At 38.3% G+C, this 21032-nt stretch overlaps 1 protein-coding gene across 2 annotated transcripts in view; it reads left to right on the top strand.

Annotated features, from left to right (window-relative positions):
* LOC109072629 (sodium/potassium-transporting ATPase subunit beta-1-interacting protein 3) overlaps positions 1 to 19064 on the top strand; it is a 61932-nt gene extending 42868 nt beyond the window's left edge. Inside the window, exons 5-7 of one of the 2 annotated variants that reach the window (XM_042712780.1) lie at positions 6914 to 6974; positions 14095 to 14179; positions 16913 to 19064. In XM_042712780.1, coding sequence (XP_042568714.1) covers positions 6914 to 6974; positions 14095 to 14179; positions 16913 to 16922 — 156 coding nt within the window. In that variant the 3' untranslated portion in view covers positions 16923 to 19064. The remainder of the gene's footprint in view (positions 1 to 6913; positions 6975 to 14094; positions 14180 to 16912) is intronic. The other variant, XM_042712781.1, reaches the window with a different exon arrangement.
* Positions 19065 to 21032: the final 1968 nt, after the last annotated feature.

Raw genomic sequence — 21032 nt, 5'->3', positions numbered from 1 at the left:
ATTTCATATTTATAGCTGAATAATAAATAGCCTGTTCTGCTGTTTGATTCAGTCTGCACTGTTCTTGTAAGGAATAAGTGATAATACAGTGAGCCAGTTCTTATAAATATAGAAAACTATCAGGGCCCTGACACAAAGCAATACATATATATTTATAAAATAAATAAAAATACAGTACCTTTAAAATTTTGGGAGACTTTTTTTTCATTTCAGCATTTCAAACAAATGCTGTTCTTTTAAACTTGATATTCTTTAAATAATCCTGAAAAAAAATGTATCACTGTTTCCACAAAAATATTACAACTGTTTACAATGTTGATGATGATAAGAAATTTGTTGGGGAAGTCGTGGCCTAATGGTAAGACAGTTTGACTCCTAACCCTAAGGTTGTGGGTTTGAGTCTCGGGCCGGCAATACCTCGACTGAGGTGCCCTTGAGCAAGGCACCGAACCCCCAACTGCTCCCCGGGCGCCACAGCATAAATGGCTGCCCACTGCTCCGGGTGTGTGTTCATGGTGTGTGTGTCTTCACTGCTGCTTGTGTGCACTTTGGATGGGTTAAATGCAGAGCACGAATTCTGATATGTGTCACCATACTTAGCTGCACAGTGTCACGTCATGAAATGTCATCATCGTTTGGTAAGCATAAGAGACTTACTAAAAAAAATAATAATTAAATTAACATTTAACAGAGTATCTACTGTAAACATTGTGACGCCAAAGGTAACATGGGGTTTTATAAGTCTATTGAGGTCAAACTTGAATGGCTTAAAATGACCTCCACAACCTTCAACACACACACAGCAACCTGGAGCAACTGATTCAAGGTTAATACAACATAGTAATCAAGCCAGCTCTCCCCTGCAGTCGGCAGTCTGGTTGTTGACATTTCCTCTGATGCAGTTGGTATTTCACAACTCCTTCAATGTAATAGAAGCTGATTGGAGGTCTGAACCGCTTTGCCCTGCACCGCAGATATGTGTCTCACCTGCACTGTGGCATTCAGCCATTTAGCCCATACCCGCTCTATCACAGCCTCTCACGGGCCTCATAGACTCTCATTTAGGCATTTAAGTTTTTGTCAGTATCTGTTTCGCTCTCTCTCGTTCATATGCAAACACACTGCATTCATTTTTTTTTCTTCAGGGTAGGTGTATGGCGGGAAGTCTGCCCAATGACAGATTAATTGGTTTGGAATAGTGCCACTCTCTGGGACTTGAGTTTGCCCTGTGTGTGTTTTCATGCAGTGCTGTGCCATCTGTCTCTGTGGCACTGCCATACACATCAATATGCCCGTCATCCACACACACACACAAGCACAAACACACACACACACACACACACACACACACACACACACACACACACACACACACACACACACACACACACAGACACACATACCTGTCCCCTGTTCACTTGGCACAGGACTTTGTGAAACTCTGTTTCTAACGTCTCTTTGAGTAATGTATTATCGGCCATGTGTTTCTTATAATGAATGGTATATTAGATGTGCCTGCCATTCCTGCTGCACACACTTATGGTTAGGGATTTCAACAAACCCATAATGCTGAGTATTCAACTTTGGTGAGTAGCTAATCCCACACATGAATGATACCTCAAATTATTTACATTTGCATTTACATTTATTCATTTAGTGGATGCTTTTATTGCAAATGACAAATAAAGAACATCACAAGCAATTTGAAGAGATGTGTTATTACAAGTGATCAAACCCGTGATTCTTGCCTAATGTAAACCTGTGGAAACATTATCAGTCATTCATAGAGTTTGGCTCTTTGGAATCGGGCCAGTAAGCAATGTCCTAGTAATTCCTCTGAATACCCTAGCAACCATAAAGCAGTACACTAAACGACATCCAGAACACCTAACAACTGAATAACAAAATCCTCTCCACCCACTACACCCTACATCCACCTAGGAGTGACATTATAACAACATGTTAAAAACACTCAGAATACATAGCAACTCCATAGCAACACCCTAACAATCACCCTCAATACCTAGAAACTCCATAGCAACACTCTAACAATCACTCAGAACACCTAGCAACTCTATAGCAATGCCCTAACAATCACTAAGAACACCTAGCAACTATATAGCAACACTTTAGCAATCATTCAGAACACCCAGCAACTCTATAGCAACACTGTAGCAATCCCTCAGAACACCCAGCAACTCTATAGCAACACTCTAGCAATCAGCAACTCTATAGCAACACTCTACAATCACTCATCTATAGCAACACTCTAGCAATCACTCATAACACCCAGCAACTCTATAGCAGCACTCTAGCAATAACTCAGAACACCCAGCAACTCTATACCAACACTCTAGCAATCACTCAGAACACCCAGCAACTCTATAGCAGCACTCTAGCAATAACTCATAACACCCAGCAACTCTATACCAACACTCTAGCAATCACTCAGAACACCCAGCAACTCAGCAACACACCCAGAGCAACTCTACTACCAACACTCTAGCAATCACTCAGAACACCCAGCAACTCTATACCAACACTCTAGCAATCACTCAGAACACCCAGCAACTCTATAGCAACACTCTAGCAATCACTCAGAAACACCCAGCAACACTCTAGCAATACCAGCCCAGCATCTCTATAGCAACACTCTAGCAATCACTCAGAACACCCAGCAACTCTATAGCAACACTCTAGCAATCCCTCAGAACACCCAGCAACTCTATACCAACACTCTAGCAATCCCTCAGAACACCCAGCAACTCTATAGCAACACTCTAGCAATCACTCAGAACACCCAGCAACTCTATAGCAACATTCTAGCAATCACTCATAACACCCAGCAACTCTATAGCAACACTCTAGCAATCCCTCAGAACACCCAGCAACTCTATAGCAACACTCTAGCAATCACTAAGAACACCCAGCATCTCTATAGCAGCACTCTAGCAATCACTAAGAACACCCAGCATCTCTATAGCAGCACTCTAGCAATCCCTCAGAACACCCAGCAACTCTATAGCAACACTCTAGCAATCACTCAGAACACCCAGCAACTCTATAGCAACACTCTAGCAATCACTCACCCACAACTCTATAGCAGCACTCTAGCTCTATAGCAATGCCCTAAGCAACTCTATAGCAACACTCTAGCAATAACTCAGAACACCCAGCAACTCTATACCAACACTCTAGCAATAACTCAGAACACCCAGCAACTCTATACCAACACTCTAGCAATCACTCAAGAACACCCAGAACTCACCCACTCTAGCAATCTCTCAGAACACCCAGCAACTCTACAGCACTCTAGCAATCACTCAGAACACCCAGCAACTCTATAGCAACACTCTAGCAATCACTCAGAACACCCAGCAACTCTATAGCAACACTGTAGCAATCCCTCAGAACACCCAGCAACTCTATAGCAGCACTCTAGCAATCCCTCAGAACACCCAGCAACTCTATAGCAGCACTCTAGCAATCACTCATAACACCCAGCAACTCTATAGCAACACTCTAGCAATAACTCAGAACACCCAGCAACTCTATAGCAACACTCTAGCAATAACTCAGAACATCCAGCAACTCTATAGCAACACTCTAGCAATCACTCAGAACACCCAGCAACTCTATAGCAGCACTCTAGCAATCACTCAGAACACCCAGCAACTCTATAGCAACACTCTAGCAATCACTCAGAACACCCAGCAACTCTATAGCAACACTCTAGCAATCACTCAGAACACCCAGCAACTCTATACCAACACTCAGCAATCATTCAGAACACCCAGCAACTCTATACCAACACTCTAGCAATCCCTCAGAACACCCAGCAACTCTATAGCACTCGTATAGCAGCACTCTAGCAATCACTCAGAACACCCAGCAACTCTATAGCAGCACTCTAGCAATCACTCATAACACCCAGCAACTCTATAGCAGCACTCTAGCAATCACTCAGAACACCCAGCAAACTCTATAGCAACACTCTAGCAATCACTCAGAACACCCAGCAACTCTATAGCAACACTCTAGCAATCACTCAGAACACCCAGCCTCTATAGCAACATCTAGCAATACTCAGAACACCCAGCAACTCTATACCAACACTCTAGCAATAACTCAGAACACCCAGCAACTCTATACCAACACTCTAGCAATCACTCATAACACCCAGCAACTCTATAGCAGCACTCTAGCAATCACTCATAACACCCAGCAACTCTATAGCAACACTCTAGCAATAACTCAGAACACCCAGCAACTCTATACCAACACTCTAGCAATCACTCATAACACCCAGCAACTAACACTCTAGCAATCACTCAGAACACCCAGCAACTCTATAGCAACACTCTAGCAATAACTCAGAACACCCAGCAACTCTATAGCAACACTCTAGCAATAACTCAGAACACCCAGCAACTCTATACCAACACTTTAGCAATCACTCAGAACACCCAGCAACTCTATAGCAGCACTCTAGCAATCACTCAGAACACCCAGCAACTCTATAGCAACACTCTAGCAATCACTCAGAACACCCAGCAACTCTATACCAACACTCTAGCAATCACTCATAACACCCAGCAACTCTATACCAACACTCTAGCAATCACTCATAACACCCAGCAACTCTATACCAACACTCTAGCAATCCCTCAGAACACCCAGCAACTCTATAGCAGCACTCTAGCCAATCACTAAGAACACCTAGCAACTATATAGCAACACTGTAGCAATCCTTCAGAACACCCAGCAACTCTATAGCAGCACTCTAGCAATCACTCAGAACACCCAGCAACTCTATAGCAACACTCTAGCAATAACTCAGAACTAACAGCAACTCTATACCAACACTCTAGCAATCACTCAGAACACCCAGCAACTCTATACCAACACTCTAGCAATCACCCAGAACACCCAACAACTCTATAGCAACACTCTAGCAATCACCCAGAACACCCAGCATCTCTATAGCAACACTCTAGCAATCACTCAGAACACCCAGCAACTCTATAGCAACACTCTAGCAATCCCTCAGAACACCCAGCAACTCTATAGCAGCACTCTAGCAATCACTCATAACACCCAGCAACTTTATAGCAACACTCTAGCAATCACTCAGAACACCCAGCAACTATATAGCAACACTCAAGCAATCATTCAGAACACACAGCAACTCTATCACTCAACACACCCAACATCTCTATAGCAACACTCTTTCAATCACTCATAACACCCAGCAACTCTATACCAACACTCTAGCAATCACTCATAACACCCAGCAACTCTATAGCAGCATTCTAGCAATAACTCAGAACACCCAGCATCTCTATAGCAACACTCTTTCAATCACTCATAACACCCAGCAACTCTATACCAACACTCTAGCAATCACTCAGAACACCCAGCAACTCTATAGCAACACTCTAGCAATCACTCATAACACCCAGCAACTCTATACCAACACTCTAGCAATCACTCATAACACCCAGCAACTCTATAGCAACACTCTAGCAATCACTCATAACACCCAGCAACTCTATAGCAACACTCTAGCATCAACTCATAACAGCAGCACTCTATAGCAAACATCTAGCAATCACTCATAACACCCAGCAACTCTATAGCAGCACTCTATTAATCACTCATAACACCCAGCAACTCTATAGCAGCACTCTAGCAATCACTCATAACACCCAGCAACTCTATACCAACACTCTAGCAATCACTCAGAACACCCAGCAACTCTATAGCAGCACTCTAGCAATCACTCAGAACACCCAGCACTCTATAGCAACACTCTAGCAATCACTCAGAAACACCCAGCATCTCTATAGCAGCACTCTAGCAATCACTAAGAACACCCAGCATCTCTATAGCAGCACTCTAGCAATCACTAAGAACGCCCAGCAACTCTATACCAACACTCTAGCAATCCCTCAGAACACCTAGCAACTCTATACCAACACTCTAACAATCACTCAGAACACCCAGCAACTCTATATCAACACTCTAGCAATCACTCATCCCTCAGAACACCCACACCTCTATACAACACTCTAGCAATACTCAGAACACCCAGCAACTCTAGCAGCACTCTAGCAATCACTCAGAACACCCAGCAACTCTAATAGCAGCACTCTAGCAATCACTCATAACACCCAGCAACTCTATACCAACACTCTAGCAATAACTCAGAACACCCAGCAACTCTATACCAACACTCTAGCAATAACTCAGAACACCTAGCAACTCTATATCAAACACTCTAGCAATCACTCATAACACCCAGCAACTTTATAGCAACACTCTAGCAATCACTCAGAACACCCAGCAACTATATAGCAACACTCAGCAATCATTCAGAACACATAGCAACTCCATATTGTAGCACACTAAAACACCCAAAACACCTAGCAACTGCATAACAGTGCCATAGCAATTATATTAAAGTATGCTAAAAAACATTCACGACACCTAGCAACCATATAGCAATGCTTTGGCAATCACTCAGAATAATTTAGCAACCATATTAAAGAATGCTGAAATTGACTCTTAGCAATGCCTTTACTCAAAATTACTCAAAATACCCTAGGAACCAATAAGACGACTCCGAATCCAACTGCATAGCAAGTGCCTAGCAACTCAATAATGCCCCAAACAACCACCCAAAACATAAAGTAAATGAAATACCAATGTGATAAGTGCTCTGAACACCATAGAAACTGCATGTCAACCACCCACAGAAATCACAAAATGTTTTTAGACAGGCAATCACAGAAATATAAAATTCTAGCTACAGAATAATGATGTACTGACATAAGGTGAAGACATGAGTTGAAGGAGAAAAGATGGTTCAGAATCTGTCGATACACTGATGTGTTTGTGTTTGTCTCCTCAGCTGCTGGGCTTCATCTACGCCTGCTACGTCATCAGTGTCATCACAGAGGAGGAGGACAGCTGTGAGTATCTTCTCTTATCTCCTATCATGCCCATCTGTCTGGCTGGCAGTAGTTGGTGTGGACGGCTGACATCTGTCTGCTCAGGTCAAAAAGTGTGTGTGTGTGTGTGTGTGTGTGTGGGTAGTGATTGGTGTGGGTGTGTGATAACAACACATTCTTTCCCCTGTTTATGAGTTAAAAACAGACATTATCGGTTTTATTGAAGAACTATGTCTGTCTGGTTGTAGTCTAACATTCAGGAGATGATGGCTCAGTGTCCTTCTAGCTTTGTTTTGTGAGAATACATCTAAACCGTATGAATTATCCATGCTGAATAATATGAAATATTGGTGTAAAACCCATTTTTGATCGATGTGAAGGGGAGCACACTATTTTGTGAGAAACACTGAAATACTCAACTCAGTTTGTAAGACTGTGTTTTTGTAAGTGTCCCTAAGAGTCTAAGTGGATTTAGATTTGTAAGCATGTGTTTGCAACGAAGACTTGTTGGGAAAACGTGCCTCTACTGTCCAAAGACATACCTACATAGGTTCCCTGCAGTCTCCAGCTATAATGAACACTAGTAAAACCCCATCAACTTTTCCTTTACACACAAATGATGATTACAGGGGCTTTATTGATTAATAAAGACTTAATAGAACTATATTATGACCTCGAAGCTCAAATTTATTTTGATGTTTGCATCCAGGTATGTACTGGCCATCGGGAACACTGGGACATTTTTGGTGGGCTCGTTGAGTAGTGGGCCAATCGCCGGAGCAAGGGAGACCTCCACCATATTATGCACTTTTTTTTAAATTACAGCTCATGCGAAAATGAAAAAAGCAAATACTTCAAAAAAGTGAAGCGATGATACCCAATGCATCCGCCAGCCACCAGTAAAAACGGCATCAGTCACCCACACAGTGTCTTATATAAAATAGGTGTTAACTATTTACAAGTGTTAAAGTTCCTAAAGGGATAGTTCATCCAGACATTTAAATTGTCATCACTTACTCACCATCGTGTCATTCCAAACCTGTATCAATTTTATTTTCTGTGGAACATAAAAGAAGATAATTTAAGAAATGTTTGTCCATACAGTAGAAATCAAGGGTAACCACAATGGTTTGGTAAAAATATCTTCTACAAAATATCTGGAATTTCAAACAGAATGGCAACATTTGGGGTGATATTGGGTGTTTGTTTAACATTTGTTCCCCATTTTCAGAACACTGTCAAGACATATTTTTTTCATCTTAGAAATATTGCCAGATTGAGTCCTATGTTATCGTTCACAGTGGCTGAAAAGTTAATCAGCATCTTTGTATTTTCTCACAGTGATAATTGCAATGTTTTGCTGCCCAGTGTTTCAAAAGCTGCCGAAATAAAGTACAGCTGGTTCAAAATCCAGCCGCTCGAATCCTGTCTGGAAACAGGACAAGGGATCACATTACTACCTGTCAGATATTAATATTCTCATGCTTACTTATAAGGCTTTGCATGGTTTGGCTCCCCATTATCTCTCTGAGTTTTTAGCCCCCTTCACACCAGCTCCACAGAATCTGGCCTTTTAATTGTTCCGTTTAAAATCTTCCAAAATTTAGAATTCTTCACCTGCCGAGATTTGGCATGCAGGACCCCTTAGCATTTTTAAATCTTCCCTTAAAGCTTGTTTTTTAGGTTAGCTTTTACTTGATAGCAACTTTTGATAGCATGTTCTTATCTGGTATTTTAATTTTGTATATCTCATTTTCTTTAATGCATTTTTGTATAATTGTATGTTTTATTTAATCTTATTCTTTTTTTGATCATACCCTTATTGGGGGCTGAGCCCCCCTAAAATGAAAATCCTAGAAACGCCCATTCACTTCAGTTTAAAAATATTGTTCACAGTGCATATACACAGCGATTATTTGCTCCCGGCAAAATAGGCGTTAACAGCCTCACTTAGTGGGAGAGGACCAGAGAGAAGCCCAGGGGATGAGATAACCCACTGTCATGTTTGTACAGGTCAAACACCAGCCCTCCGCTGACTATTAATGCTTTCCCCTCTTCCAAAATAATGGGAATACCATTATTTCATTTACCACCTCTGAACATTCCCTGGTGGACTGTACCTCATGGATAGGAAGCATTAGATTGCAAAGAATTGGTCAACTTTTATCTTTTATCCTTTACTTTGAATTCTTGTTTACTTTTGTTTTCTGATGACCTTTGAGCGTCATCAGTTGCGGAGAACAGGCGCTCTGTCTGTTTTAATTGTTTAAGTGTGCATGTGCTCAGGTGAACTCTATACGTATGCTCTGTACAAATTTACCAACATCAAAGTGATTATAAGTACGCCGAGGAAAGTTTTATTACTTCAAGGTTGCTATATAGCCCAGGAGATTTAAAGAGTGCATGTAATCAAAATGTCCATTTGGTGGCTTTCATGTCTGTTAGTTTTAAGGACATCTGTGTGCTAGTGCACTTCTAAAAGTTTGCAAAATAAACTTCTATCACACTTAAGCATTTGAAAAATGTGCAATCTTTCTCTTCTGAACTGAAGATACATACAGACACAGTTTAAAATTTTTGTCCAATTAAATGCTTTCTAGATTGACAGCACCCTTCAACTGATTAGCAATAGCAAGTAGCAAATCATAGTTGTGCTAATGAAAAATTGGAAAAGGAAATTTAGCTACATTTTCAGTACTTAGCATAACAGTAGATTGTCCACCTTCACATTTGAGAGACTGATCCAGCAGTAGCTTTATCCACCTTATTTTTAACATAAGTGTGGGTGCAACCATTGTTAACTTGAATGTATAAGGTTCCCACTGTTAGCCACTTCCAATTACGGCTGTACAAAAACAGTTTGTTATGCTGCTTGATTTTGCAAACTGGTATTTTTTATATTTAATGTATTATCGTAATCCTAAACACACTGGTTTGTAGTGCAAATATTTTTACCGTTTACTGCACTTTGTTATTTTTCTAGTTAATTACCTATAGTGGCAAATGAATTGGAAGTATAGCACATAAAAAAAATGACCTACTTAAATGTCGAAATATAAGGTTGATTAATTTGTTCATTATTGGTTCATATAAATCATTTGTTCAAAATAAGCAATCTTTTAGTGTAGTAAACAAATATGAAATACAATATTAATTTCATTACAATAAGTGCACACTGTACAGTATAATATTTTGTTAAATGCTACTCTTCACTATTATGTTTTTATAATTATGATTTTAACAAGTTATGATATCATTTTTTAGGCTGTAGTTGAGGTACTTTAAATTGCCTTTTTTTTTAGCTAGCCCAACATTAATTGCTTGTGAAGAAAGAGACTGGATAGTGTTTAAAAGCATCGCCATTGTTTTTATCCATGAAACAAAAGCTGTGAAGTGTGGTTTTGCATGTCTGTAACTGCAGACAAAAAAAAATATGTAATGTTTCAAAAAACTGCCCATCAAAACATTTCATATGGTCTTTCATGGACCTCTAAGTTACGTATTGTTAAAGCGCCAACTTCACCTCAGATGGCACTCCCCCTGAAATTTGAGGTATTTTAGGTATCTAAGCAGATGATTGTTGACTTGTATTTGTGGTTAAGTTTGAATATGTAGGCTAAAGCACTTTTTCCTTTCCTTTTGCTACAGTGCCGTTGGACAGTGTGTGTGTGTGTGTGTGTGTGTGTGTGTGTGTGTGTGTGTGTGTGTGTGTGTGTGTGTATTGGGTCTATTTTCTATCATGCAAAGCTTTGTGTGGTTCATTTACACGCTCATTTGAAGTGGAGGATTTCATTTTCTCGCCTCTGAAGTTTCCTTCTCTCTGTCTCTCTGTCTCTCTCTCTCTCTCTCTCTCTCTCTCTCTCTCTCTCTACAGGTGATTTGAATAATAATGTGTCAGGCTTCATTTTTATCCATGGGTTCTTCTTCTGCCTTGTCTGCCCTTCCTTCTCATCTCTCTGGCACTTTCTTTCTGTTTTAAATGACTTGCATCCATAATTAGTTTGTAGTCGCAGTCCAACTGTTATCGCTGGTTCATTAAAAGCAGCAGCAGTCACATCGCTGTGGTGTGAATCTAATCTAATCACAGCGGACAGACCGGCCCCACCACCAGCTCCAGGGACGTGTGGGCTCTTGGGTACTGATCTAAGCCCGGATTCTCTCTCAGACCTGTCTTTAATAAAAGAAATGCAAACCTGGCTTCACATCAGAGCAGGAACGGGAGAGAGAGAGAATGCGTGTGGGACCTCGAGTGTCTGGTTGGTTATCAATGCTGAGCAGATTCCTATGCAGACTGAAAAAAAGAGCTGCTTTTATGAAAGTGGGTCAAAATAGTGTAGAGCTGAATGTTAGCTTGAGCGTTTCCCAAATGTATGTGCCTTGCACTATGCAGGAAGAGACAGGTAAAAGCAGAGGAGAGAGACAGGGGTATCAGAGAGACAGACACACATACACACACTGTATAAAGTCAGAGAATTTTTAATGTGTGCTCGAGTTGTTTTATTGCATGAGCTCTATGTGATCTCTACATGTGATGCAAGGCAAGCTGACAGTTTAGACTCCTGTTATACACTATGCTATATACTATAGACGTCTGTTGTTCTTATATAAAGATGATTCAAATTACCTCAGACTAACCCTAACCAAAAAAAAAAAAATCTTTTTCAGTAGACCTTAGTCAGAGTAGATGTAATATTTAATTTGAATGAAAAACGGCCTTGTGGGATGGACGTATAGGTTGTTCTCTAGATTCTTTGGTGGATCTGTTCATTGGTGAATATTTAAGTACTATGTCAGTTATTGACCGAAATTCTATTTTTATATAATATGTACTGATATTATATATATATATATATATATATGATAATGTTTAAGAAAGAAGTATTTTATGTTAAAAAAATATAAAAATCTAATAAAATACATATATATATTATATACGAACCCAGCTATATATATATATATATATATATAGAATATATATATATATATAGATATATCAAGCATATATATATATAATCATTTTTTTTTAACATAAAATACTTCTTTCTAAAACATTATCTTACTGCTCCCAAATTTTTGAATGGCTTTGCATATTTTTTATTTATTGGTCGATAATATTGGCTCATTTACAGTTTTTTTCCCCCACTCAGTTTAAGTTAATCTTTAATTCTATTTTAAGCACATCATTGAAATATAGTGTACATTATAATCTTGTGATGCCTAAATTTAAATGTAGTATTTAGTTTTTTGTTTTTAATGTCTTATTGTTTTTTTATCTCTTTATGCAAATCAGTTTAATTTTAATTTTTTTATTTTAGTATACATTTTAATGTCATTTGGCAATTATTGGCCGTAGTATAACATGAAAATATTTGATGTTCCTGGACAATATAGGCAGCTGAATATTGCGAGAGTGTTCTCTGGGGCGACACAGGGCTCTCAGAACTGCTTACATTGAGACATGCACTCAACTTCTCTCACTCAGCTGAGGCATTTTTTTACAACATTGTGACTGCTATTCATTCCACCCACCTCTCTTTTTGAAAAAGTGATGATTTTCAACTATCCCTCTAAGTTTGTGTGAAGTTGTCCAATAACATCTGCCTTCCCAGCATTCCACACATAGCAGCACTGCTCATGCTCTCTGGATCCTGCAAACGCTAATGACACATTATGAGCTCAAAGCCTGTCGTTTGTGATAAACAAACCAGCCCTGCTATTTTCAGGCCTGCTGTATGTTTAATGCGTGTAAACATGGAGGTGAAATTGCTCCTGTGGTTTTATGGATTGACTGAAATGTTTGTTTGTGCTTCCACAGCTAAAGTTTTAATCACAGGAGATCCCAATTCACCTGCTATGCAAGTATACACTAAAATATGTGCTCCAAGTGCCTTTGATAACTGAGCAATCATATTAGCATCTAGCTAAATTCATTATTTTGTTTTCTTTTAATAAATTCATTATTTAGTTTTCTTATAAATTTCTTTGTTTGGACAAGAATGCCCATTTGTGTTTACAGTAGAATTGAAGTAATATGAGATCGGAATGAATAAAGGTGAATAAAAGATGACTATTGTAATTTATGAGTGAGCTATCTCTTTAGAGTCTGTGTAAAGGCAATTCAGAGATTAGTTTGTAAACACATTATAAATGTTAGAAATGTATTGCTGAAACACTTTACAAAGACTGTGAACTGTGTAGAACTGAATCGTGGAGTTAGACCGTTAAACAGTTTTTCACCATTTTTGTGTTCAGGATTTTTACACATTTAAAATTTTGGTATCTTATATATTTGTTTTACATTAAGATTGGCTGGGTGGTTAATAACACATTTTTCTGTGATATGACAAACTCAGAACACATTTCATGTTGATTTACACCGATTTTAACTCGCAAACTTCATATTGCAATGGGTTGATGCATATTTCAAAACTCCCTGCAGAAATCATACACGATTTGGACATATTTGCTCACTGTTGTCAACTTACTGTGCTTTGGGGCTCATTCTAATCTCACATACTGTACTTATTTATTTTTAAAATAGGTGGTATTGGGATTGGGACGCAGGGACAGACCCCCTCTTTTTTTTCTGTATATAAGTTAGGAATGAGAGTGTGTGTGTCTGTATTCTCGGTATGGAGTCTATCACACTGGGCTGAATTAGGCCAGACATCTCGTAATAAAAATCACTCATTCAGAAACCTGTTATTCATTCCTCTGTCTGTATCTGTGTGTGTGTGAGTGTGTGTGTGTGTGTGTGTGTGTGTGTGTGTGTGTGTGTGTGTGTGTGTGTGTGTGTGAGAGAGAGAGAGAAATCGTATAGACCTTTGTACAGATACAGAGAAAAAACTTGTTCATGTGCTTGAACTTCAGTCAGACTGAGAGGAATTTGTCTATGTGCTGTATTATAATACATCTCATGTGTAGACACTGTTCGTTGTTAATAAGTATGTCTGATTTGTGTAATATAAATTGTCATAGTTAATATCCCAGTGTTCACATTATTCATAATTCTGTCGTTAATTTTCACATTTCTGTCATGCATTATGTGTTTTTGTTTTTTTTTTTTATTTGTTCTCTTCATGGCTCATTTTCCTGTTTCATTTCTTTCATTCTTTAATTTCATCTTTTGTTTGGTTTTCAGTTGATTTTATTGGTGGATTTGAGCCATTCCCACTCTACCATGTCAATGAGAAACCATCTCATCTTCTGTTAAAGCCTGTGCATCAGTAAGTACCTGTGTGTGTGTGTGTGTGTGTGTGTGTGTGTGTACCTACTTAACCATATTTTGGGGACAAATTTGTACCCAAAAGTGAGCTAAACCTGACAAAATCTCCAAAAATCTCCCTTTGGGGTAAAACTGGTATAAAAATAAAGTAAACAAAGTTTTTTTTTTAAAACTGTAAAAATGCAGCAAGTTTCCTGGAAGGGATAGGTTTAGGTGTAGGGTGATAGAATATACAGTTTGTACAGTATAAAAACCATTACGTCTATGGAATGTCCCCATTTAGATACCGTGTGTAGATAGGAGTAAAAGTGTGTGTGTGTGTGTGTGTGTGTGTGTGTGTGTGTGTCTGTGAGTGTGTGTGTGTGTGTGTGTGTGTGTGTGTGTGTGTATGTGTCTGTCTGTGTCCGTGTGTCTGTGTGTGTCTGTGTGTGTGTGTGTGTGTGTGTGTGTGTGTGTGTGTGTGTGTGTGTGTGTGTGTGTGTGTGTGTGTGTGTGTGTGTGTGTGTGTGTGTGTGTGTGTCTGAGTGTGTGTGTGTGTGCGTGTGCGTGCGTGTGTCTGTGTGTGTGTGTCTGTGTGTGTGTGTGTGTGTGTGTCTGTCTGCGTGTGTGTACGTGTGCATGTGTGTGTGTACGAAAAAATATGTAAAATTGTTTCATAAATGTAAAATATAAGTATTATAAGTTATAGTAATTATTGAGAGTAATTGATAGGTTAAATTTACAGCTGTAATAAAAACAATTTAGATATCTATGGTATGTCCCCATTTAAAAATAAAAAGTGTGTGTGAATGTGAATCCAATGAAATACACTGCGTGAGTTCAGTAAAATAGATCCTCTTACACGTGTCCCTGCTTGCCCCTTATCTGAAGCATTCATTAAAGTCAGTTTTCTTTTAATTAGTGTAAGTTCTTAATTAGTTCATTCATTAAGCATTCTGATCTCATCCAGTGAGGGATTAGTCAAACTGTGGGAAGCTCAATCGAACAGTAGTGGAGCTTTTATATCAACTAGGATATTCTTGTATTATTATTGTTAAATGTTACATGTGGTCTATTTGTTTAAGCTCTCTACTTTAACATGGAAAAAAAGTGTCAGCCTGTTGATGTGCTTCCAGTTCAATTTCATTTTAACATGAGAAATACGCCAGCACTTTTATTATTAAGGTCAGATCTCATTTTAAAGGCTGGAAGCCAGATGTGGCACAAAGTTTGGCCAACTTTTCTTGTTTCTTTCATTAGATAGAAAGATGAAAGTGAGTGTGGATTCATCAACCAATCAATGTTTTCCGGATGTCATTTTCCCACGGCTCCAGAGTGATTAGTCACATGACAGTTATGGTTCAGGTGATTGGCTGAAATTGCTTCAGAACAGTCAAGTGCCCTCAAGCAGCGGGTCGCATGCTTCCAGGGGGCCATTTGAACACCTACCGCTGATATTGATGTGAATGCCCAAGGAATTATAGACCTACTTGTGATTTACTCCAGAGAAGAAAGTTCTGACAGAGTGACAGGCCTGTTCATCTCTTCTAGAAGGGAGCTATAAATCCTTGTGTAGGTTCTTGATCTCCTACTACCTGCTGCTACAGTATATACCCTCGATCTTACACTATGAGTTTTATCTTGCTTTTGATGGGGGAATATGGATCAGTGGAGTGGTTCCTCTGAGACAGGTTCTGGCCTCATTTCAATAAGCCTTAAATTATGCAGACTGTGTAATGAATGTGTGCGGAAGAAGCCTTTTCAATATGTGCACATGGAGGTGCTAAACACGTCATATTTGCCCCAGGGACATTTTTCATGACAGTTTAATCAGACTAGTTGCAAATGAGCAAAGTACTTGTCCTGTCTCTAGATACACAACCATTTCACGATCACAGGGAGTTTAATAAATCCCCCAGCAGATGTCTCTATGTGTGTGTTCACGAGTAAGTTTGAACTTTTAATAGTGTAATGAGGTTGACTGAAAGTGGATTTTGCCAATACTAATATTTAAGGTGGAAAAACAGGTCAGTAAGCCAGTTAATAAGCTGATAGGTAATATGACTTTAATCATATTAATATTATTACACATTTAACAAATAATGATTTATACATGAAAATGTTTTGTAAATATTAAATCAAATAAAAAAAATGTTTGATTCACTACTGCGCGAAGGCTCAGGGTTGGTAAGACCAGTACAGTAAAACAGTAATATTGTGAAATATTATTACTATTTAAAATACCTGTCATTCCTGTGATGAAAAGCTAAATTTTCAGCAGCCATTAACTACACTAATATCAATGCTGAAAACAGTTGTGCTGCTGAAGATTTTTGCGGAAACTGTGAATATTTATTCATTTATTATGAAACATTTATAACTTATTCTTTGTGAGCAAGTTCAAAAGAACAGCATTTATTTGAAATCTTCTATGAAATTATAACATTTTGTAATATGTTTATGGTCACCCTTGATTCATTTTATGCATTCTTGCTGAATAAATTTTTTTTTTTCTTTTAACCATATTGACCCCAGATTTTTGAAAGGTAGTGTATATACATACATTCAAACTGAACCAAAAAAGGACACTTAAAATAACAATCTCATAATAAATAAAATAAAATAAAGAAGTGATACACAACATGAATTGTAGTAACCATCAGCAACTGAAAGCAACTATCAGTGCCAAAATGATCTGTTAAGCTGATATATTGGTTGACTCTAATAACATTTCTCTTCTTTTTGTGCTTTTCAGGTCTTCGTAAATGAAAGAGTGTTGTGAAGAAGAGCCGCTCTGCCCATTCCTCCTCTCTGCTCTTCACCTCTTCACCTTTAAAACACTCCCTAACCGTCCTAAACGCCTTTCTGGAGTACTGGAGAATTGGCTCTCTGATTCCCAGCTCTGGACAAAACACAGTCGCTCCATCCAGCTGCCTCATTTAGACCCTCTTATTCAAGTGGCTGTAAAACATATCTAAACACAAAGGTCCAGTATTTTGTTGGTGTGGTGTGTGGTCCATGCGTTTGAGTTCTTCAAGTGGCGTTCAGATGTTGATGTTCACCGAGTTCCAGCTCTGTTTGTGTGTGTGTGAGGAGGGCCATTATGTGCTGTTTACCTTCACACAGGACTTGCACAGTAAAACTGAGGAGGGAGCTGAGAGGAGGAAAATGAGTGCAGCCCAAACAATAAGAAAAAGCAAGCTGACCTCCTGTGGCAGTCCAAAATAGAAGCTAAGGAAGCATAAAATATGAATACAATAAAAAATTAGAGCTTTTCCGAGTTGTTTTATGTCATAGTGTGATGTATAACTCTCATGATTCACTGTCAAATTCAGTTTGTCTTTTTTTTCTTTTAGTTTTAAGTCTAAAGTCTTGATTTATACACAGTGAATCCCAAATCACTGTATTTAGACGCTCAAATCACACTAAACAATGTATAAAAGTGATTACATTAGATAATTATACATCTGGCTGAAAAATCAAACAAATCAGAAGTGGCTCATTTGTTTTCAGATACTTATTGGTTTGATTTGTTTGATCTAATGAAATAAAATGTTTGCATTTTTTAAGTGTGACTTGGGGTCACTGTGCATGCCGTGAGTATTTTTTATGTTAATAATCATCATTTATTGCACAGTGTTTGTATCAGAAACCAGTTTAGGCTTCCTCTGGTAGTCAGTCAGAACTGGCAGTACTGTTTTCATAATTAATATTATAGTAGGACTGGTTGATGTTATGAAACAGGAAACGGTTCTTTCATCTGAATGGTGCTTGTAATCAAATATTAGTTTGTGAACAAATTGTCAGCATGTCCTTATGTGAATGAGTAACGGTTGAGTGGCTGTCAATGTCTTTCACTGTAGATGCAGAGCTACTGTAACGGTTTACTGGAAACATAAACCTCAAAGCCCAAATGACTGATCTGACGTATCATAGTGTGTATGACAAGAGAGGAACTGTGTATTTCTTTCCAAATTGAGATGTGAAGGCCAAAGGTCCGTATTCAAATAGTTACTTGTAATCTCAGATGTTTCATATCATGAGACTTGTCTATTGGCAGCATTTGTCCTTGTGGCCTGATGGTAAAGGAACCGTGCATATTGTGGTCTTAAAAGAATGGTTCACCCTTGCTCTTGCCTATATACCTTTATTTTCCCTTGGAATGCAAAAGGAGAACTTTTGAAGAATGCTCATGTTGCTCTTTTCCATACAATTAAAAAAGGTCAAACAAAGCATTCTAAAAGTGGTCAGTCTTAAAATACCGGGTCTTTATTGGCAACTTTAACATCCATAGAAAAACTTTATTCCACAAAAGGTTCTTCTTATGAAAAAAGTTTTTTTAAAGAACTGTTCACTGCAAGGTTATTCGAGGAACCCAAAATGGTTCTTCTATGGCATCGCTGAGAAACCCTCCTTTTGGCACCTTTATTTCTTATGAGTGTGTATGATTTGTTCCCTATACAGTATGATCCTAGTAGTCAGAAGTCATACAATAGCTTGTACAATGTTCTGGTAGATCCACATATTGGTCATGAATCTATCCTGCCCCCTAGTGTTCAATGTCTTTCTGTACAAGACAACTCAACTCATTGGACCACTCTCTGAAAATACTCATGTACATTTGTAATTGTAGCATTTAGAATATTCAATATAGGACAGCAATGATAGTCTGCTGCATAAATGTCATAAGGAGAAAAAGAATGATATAGGTTTATATCAGACCTCTCCCCTCATCTTTATGTCTCTTTTTACAGGTGTTTTTTGTAAGCACTTTTTCTATCTCTTTTCTGTGTTTGGTCTCTTCTCCATAGTTCTTCATTGACTGCCTGTCCATCAACACGTGTTTGCTGACCAGAGTGTAAATAGATGTTTGTTAATAAAAGTATGCTTTTCATGTATTGATTACACATCTTGTTTGTGTTTGGATTGGTGCTTCTGTCTTTGGCCCAAAAACATGACAAAACAGTCACACATCCTACAAGCTAAGGTCTACAAATAAGGCCCAGAAGGATGAAAAAAAGAATGCAGGGTCTCAAGTGTATTTTATTTTGATGTTGTTGATGGCTACTTAATTTTTTTTTTTTTTAATGCAGGAAAAATTTGAGAGGTGCAGAGCAACAAAATTGTTAAATACATTAATCTAGTGCTTGTTTATATGGAATATGGAAGAAAAAAACATTAAAATTAGTGCAGCGGAATGCAAAAAATGTTGATGCAAATCCTGGGCTCTTATTTATTATGTAGAACACACACAAAACAAAACTAGATTTAAAAAATAAAACTGCCAAGGTCAGGATTTTTGCTAAATAATACCTTCAATTTAAGTTTGTTTTCATTCAAACCCTATTTTCATGCCTTCAGAACACTTGAAATATACAGCACAAGTTGCATGGAGTATTTTGATGATACTGTACCTTTGCATCCTATTTTAAAGCTTGAAGGTTGTCCCCAGCGAACAAATATGTTTGAAGAACGTTTTGCTAATGTTACCATTAAGTTATGAGAATGTTATTTTTGAATGTTCTCTAACCATTTTTATGTTTTAAAAACCTTTTTTCCCAACATTAAAGAAGACATTAAGAGAATTTTACTTTCAAATGTTCTCTGAGTGGTCTAAAACAAGTAGTAATAATGTTAGATGAGCATCCAACTAAAAAAATGTCAAAACTTAATGTTTTTTTTATGTTAGATGAGCATCCAACTAAAAAAATGTCAAATGTTGTTGTTTTTTATTGCCTAATGGTTAGAGAGTCGGACTCCCAATCGAAGGGTTGTGAGTTCGAGTCTCGGGCCGGCAGGAATTGTGGGTGGGGGGAGTGCATGTACAGTTCTCTCTCCACCTTCAATACCACGACTTAGGTGCCCTTGAGCAAGGCATCGAACCCCAATGCTCCCGGGCGCCCGCAGCATAAAATGGCTGCCCACTGCTCCGGGAGTGTGTTCACAGTGTGTGTGTGTGTGCACTGCTCTGTGTGTGTGCACTTCGGATGGGTTAAATGCAGAGCACTAATTTGAGTATGGGTCACCATACTTGGCTGAATGTCACGTCACTCACATGTGGGCGTTAATTTAAGAAAATGTAAATTTTTAATGTTTTTATTTTAAATTTTGTGGAGGTTACTTTGAGAGAAGGTTCCTTTGAGTTTAGTTGTTGTTTATTGCAGTTCTACAAACACAACCTTTAAGTTATTATTATAAATATCTGAGTTCAAATATCTGAACGCTGTGAGTGACCAATCAGAATCAAGTATTCTAGAGAGCCGTGTAATAAGCACACATAAGAGTCTATTTATCCATATAACACAAGCACTACCCACAACAATGGCACTTTTTACAGAACATAAGAATGCAGGAAATGTGTAAAGTCAGGGGTTTTCAAATAGGGGCCTGTGGATGCCCCCCAGGGGCCACGGGGGTGCTAAGGGGTCCCTGGAAAATAATTTTACTAAATGCATTCTAACAGAAGAAACAAATCTGTAAATAGTTTTGTGAAAAATAATTTAAAATACTTATTTTTCTGTATTACTGGTTGTATGGCTCAATGTTGATTAAAGCTACTGTTAAGCTATCTACACAAATAAATCAGAAATTAATTGAAAATATATACTTGAACACAATATTAATGGCTCTATACATAAAAATATATTTAAGTGAGGAGCCCCTTGCAGAGAGATCATCATATTTGGAGTCCATGGTCCTTATTTAAACATTTGAAAACCACTGCAATGTTACACCTTTGAAAAAAGTTATTTTGGATTGACTTACCAGATGCAATGTTTCCTGCAGCTAATGACAGAGACCCATCCTTTAAAACAAAGAAAACATTTCAAATTTATAGCAATCTTGCAAACGTACTGAGCTGTTATAATTAACTG

Source organism: Cyprinus carpio, chromosome A23, assembly GCF_018340385.1.
Source record: "Cyprinus carpio isolate SPL01 chromosome A23, ASM1834038v1, whole genome shotgun sequence".
Taxonomy (NCBI): domain Eukaryota; kingdom Metazoa; phylum Chordata; class Actinopteri; order Cypriniformes; family Cyprinidae; genus Cyprinus; species Cyprinus carpio.
This window is presented reverse-complemented; position numbering and strand designations above follow the sequence as displayed.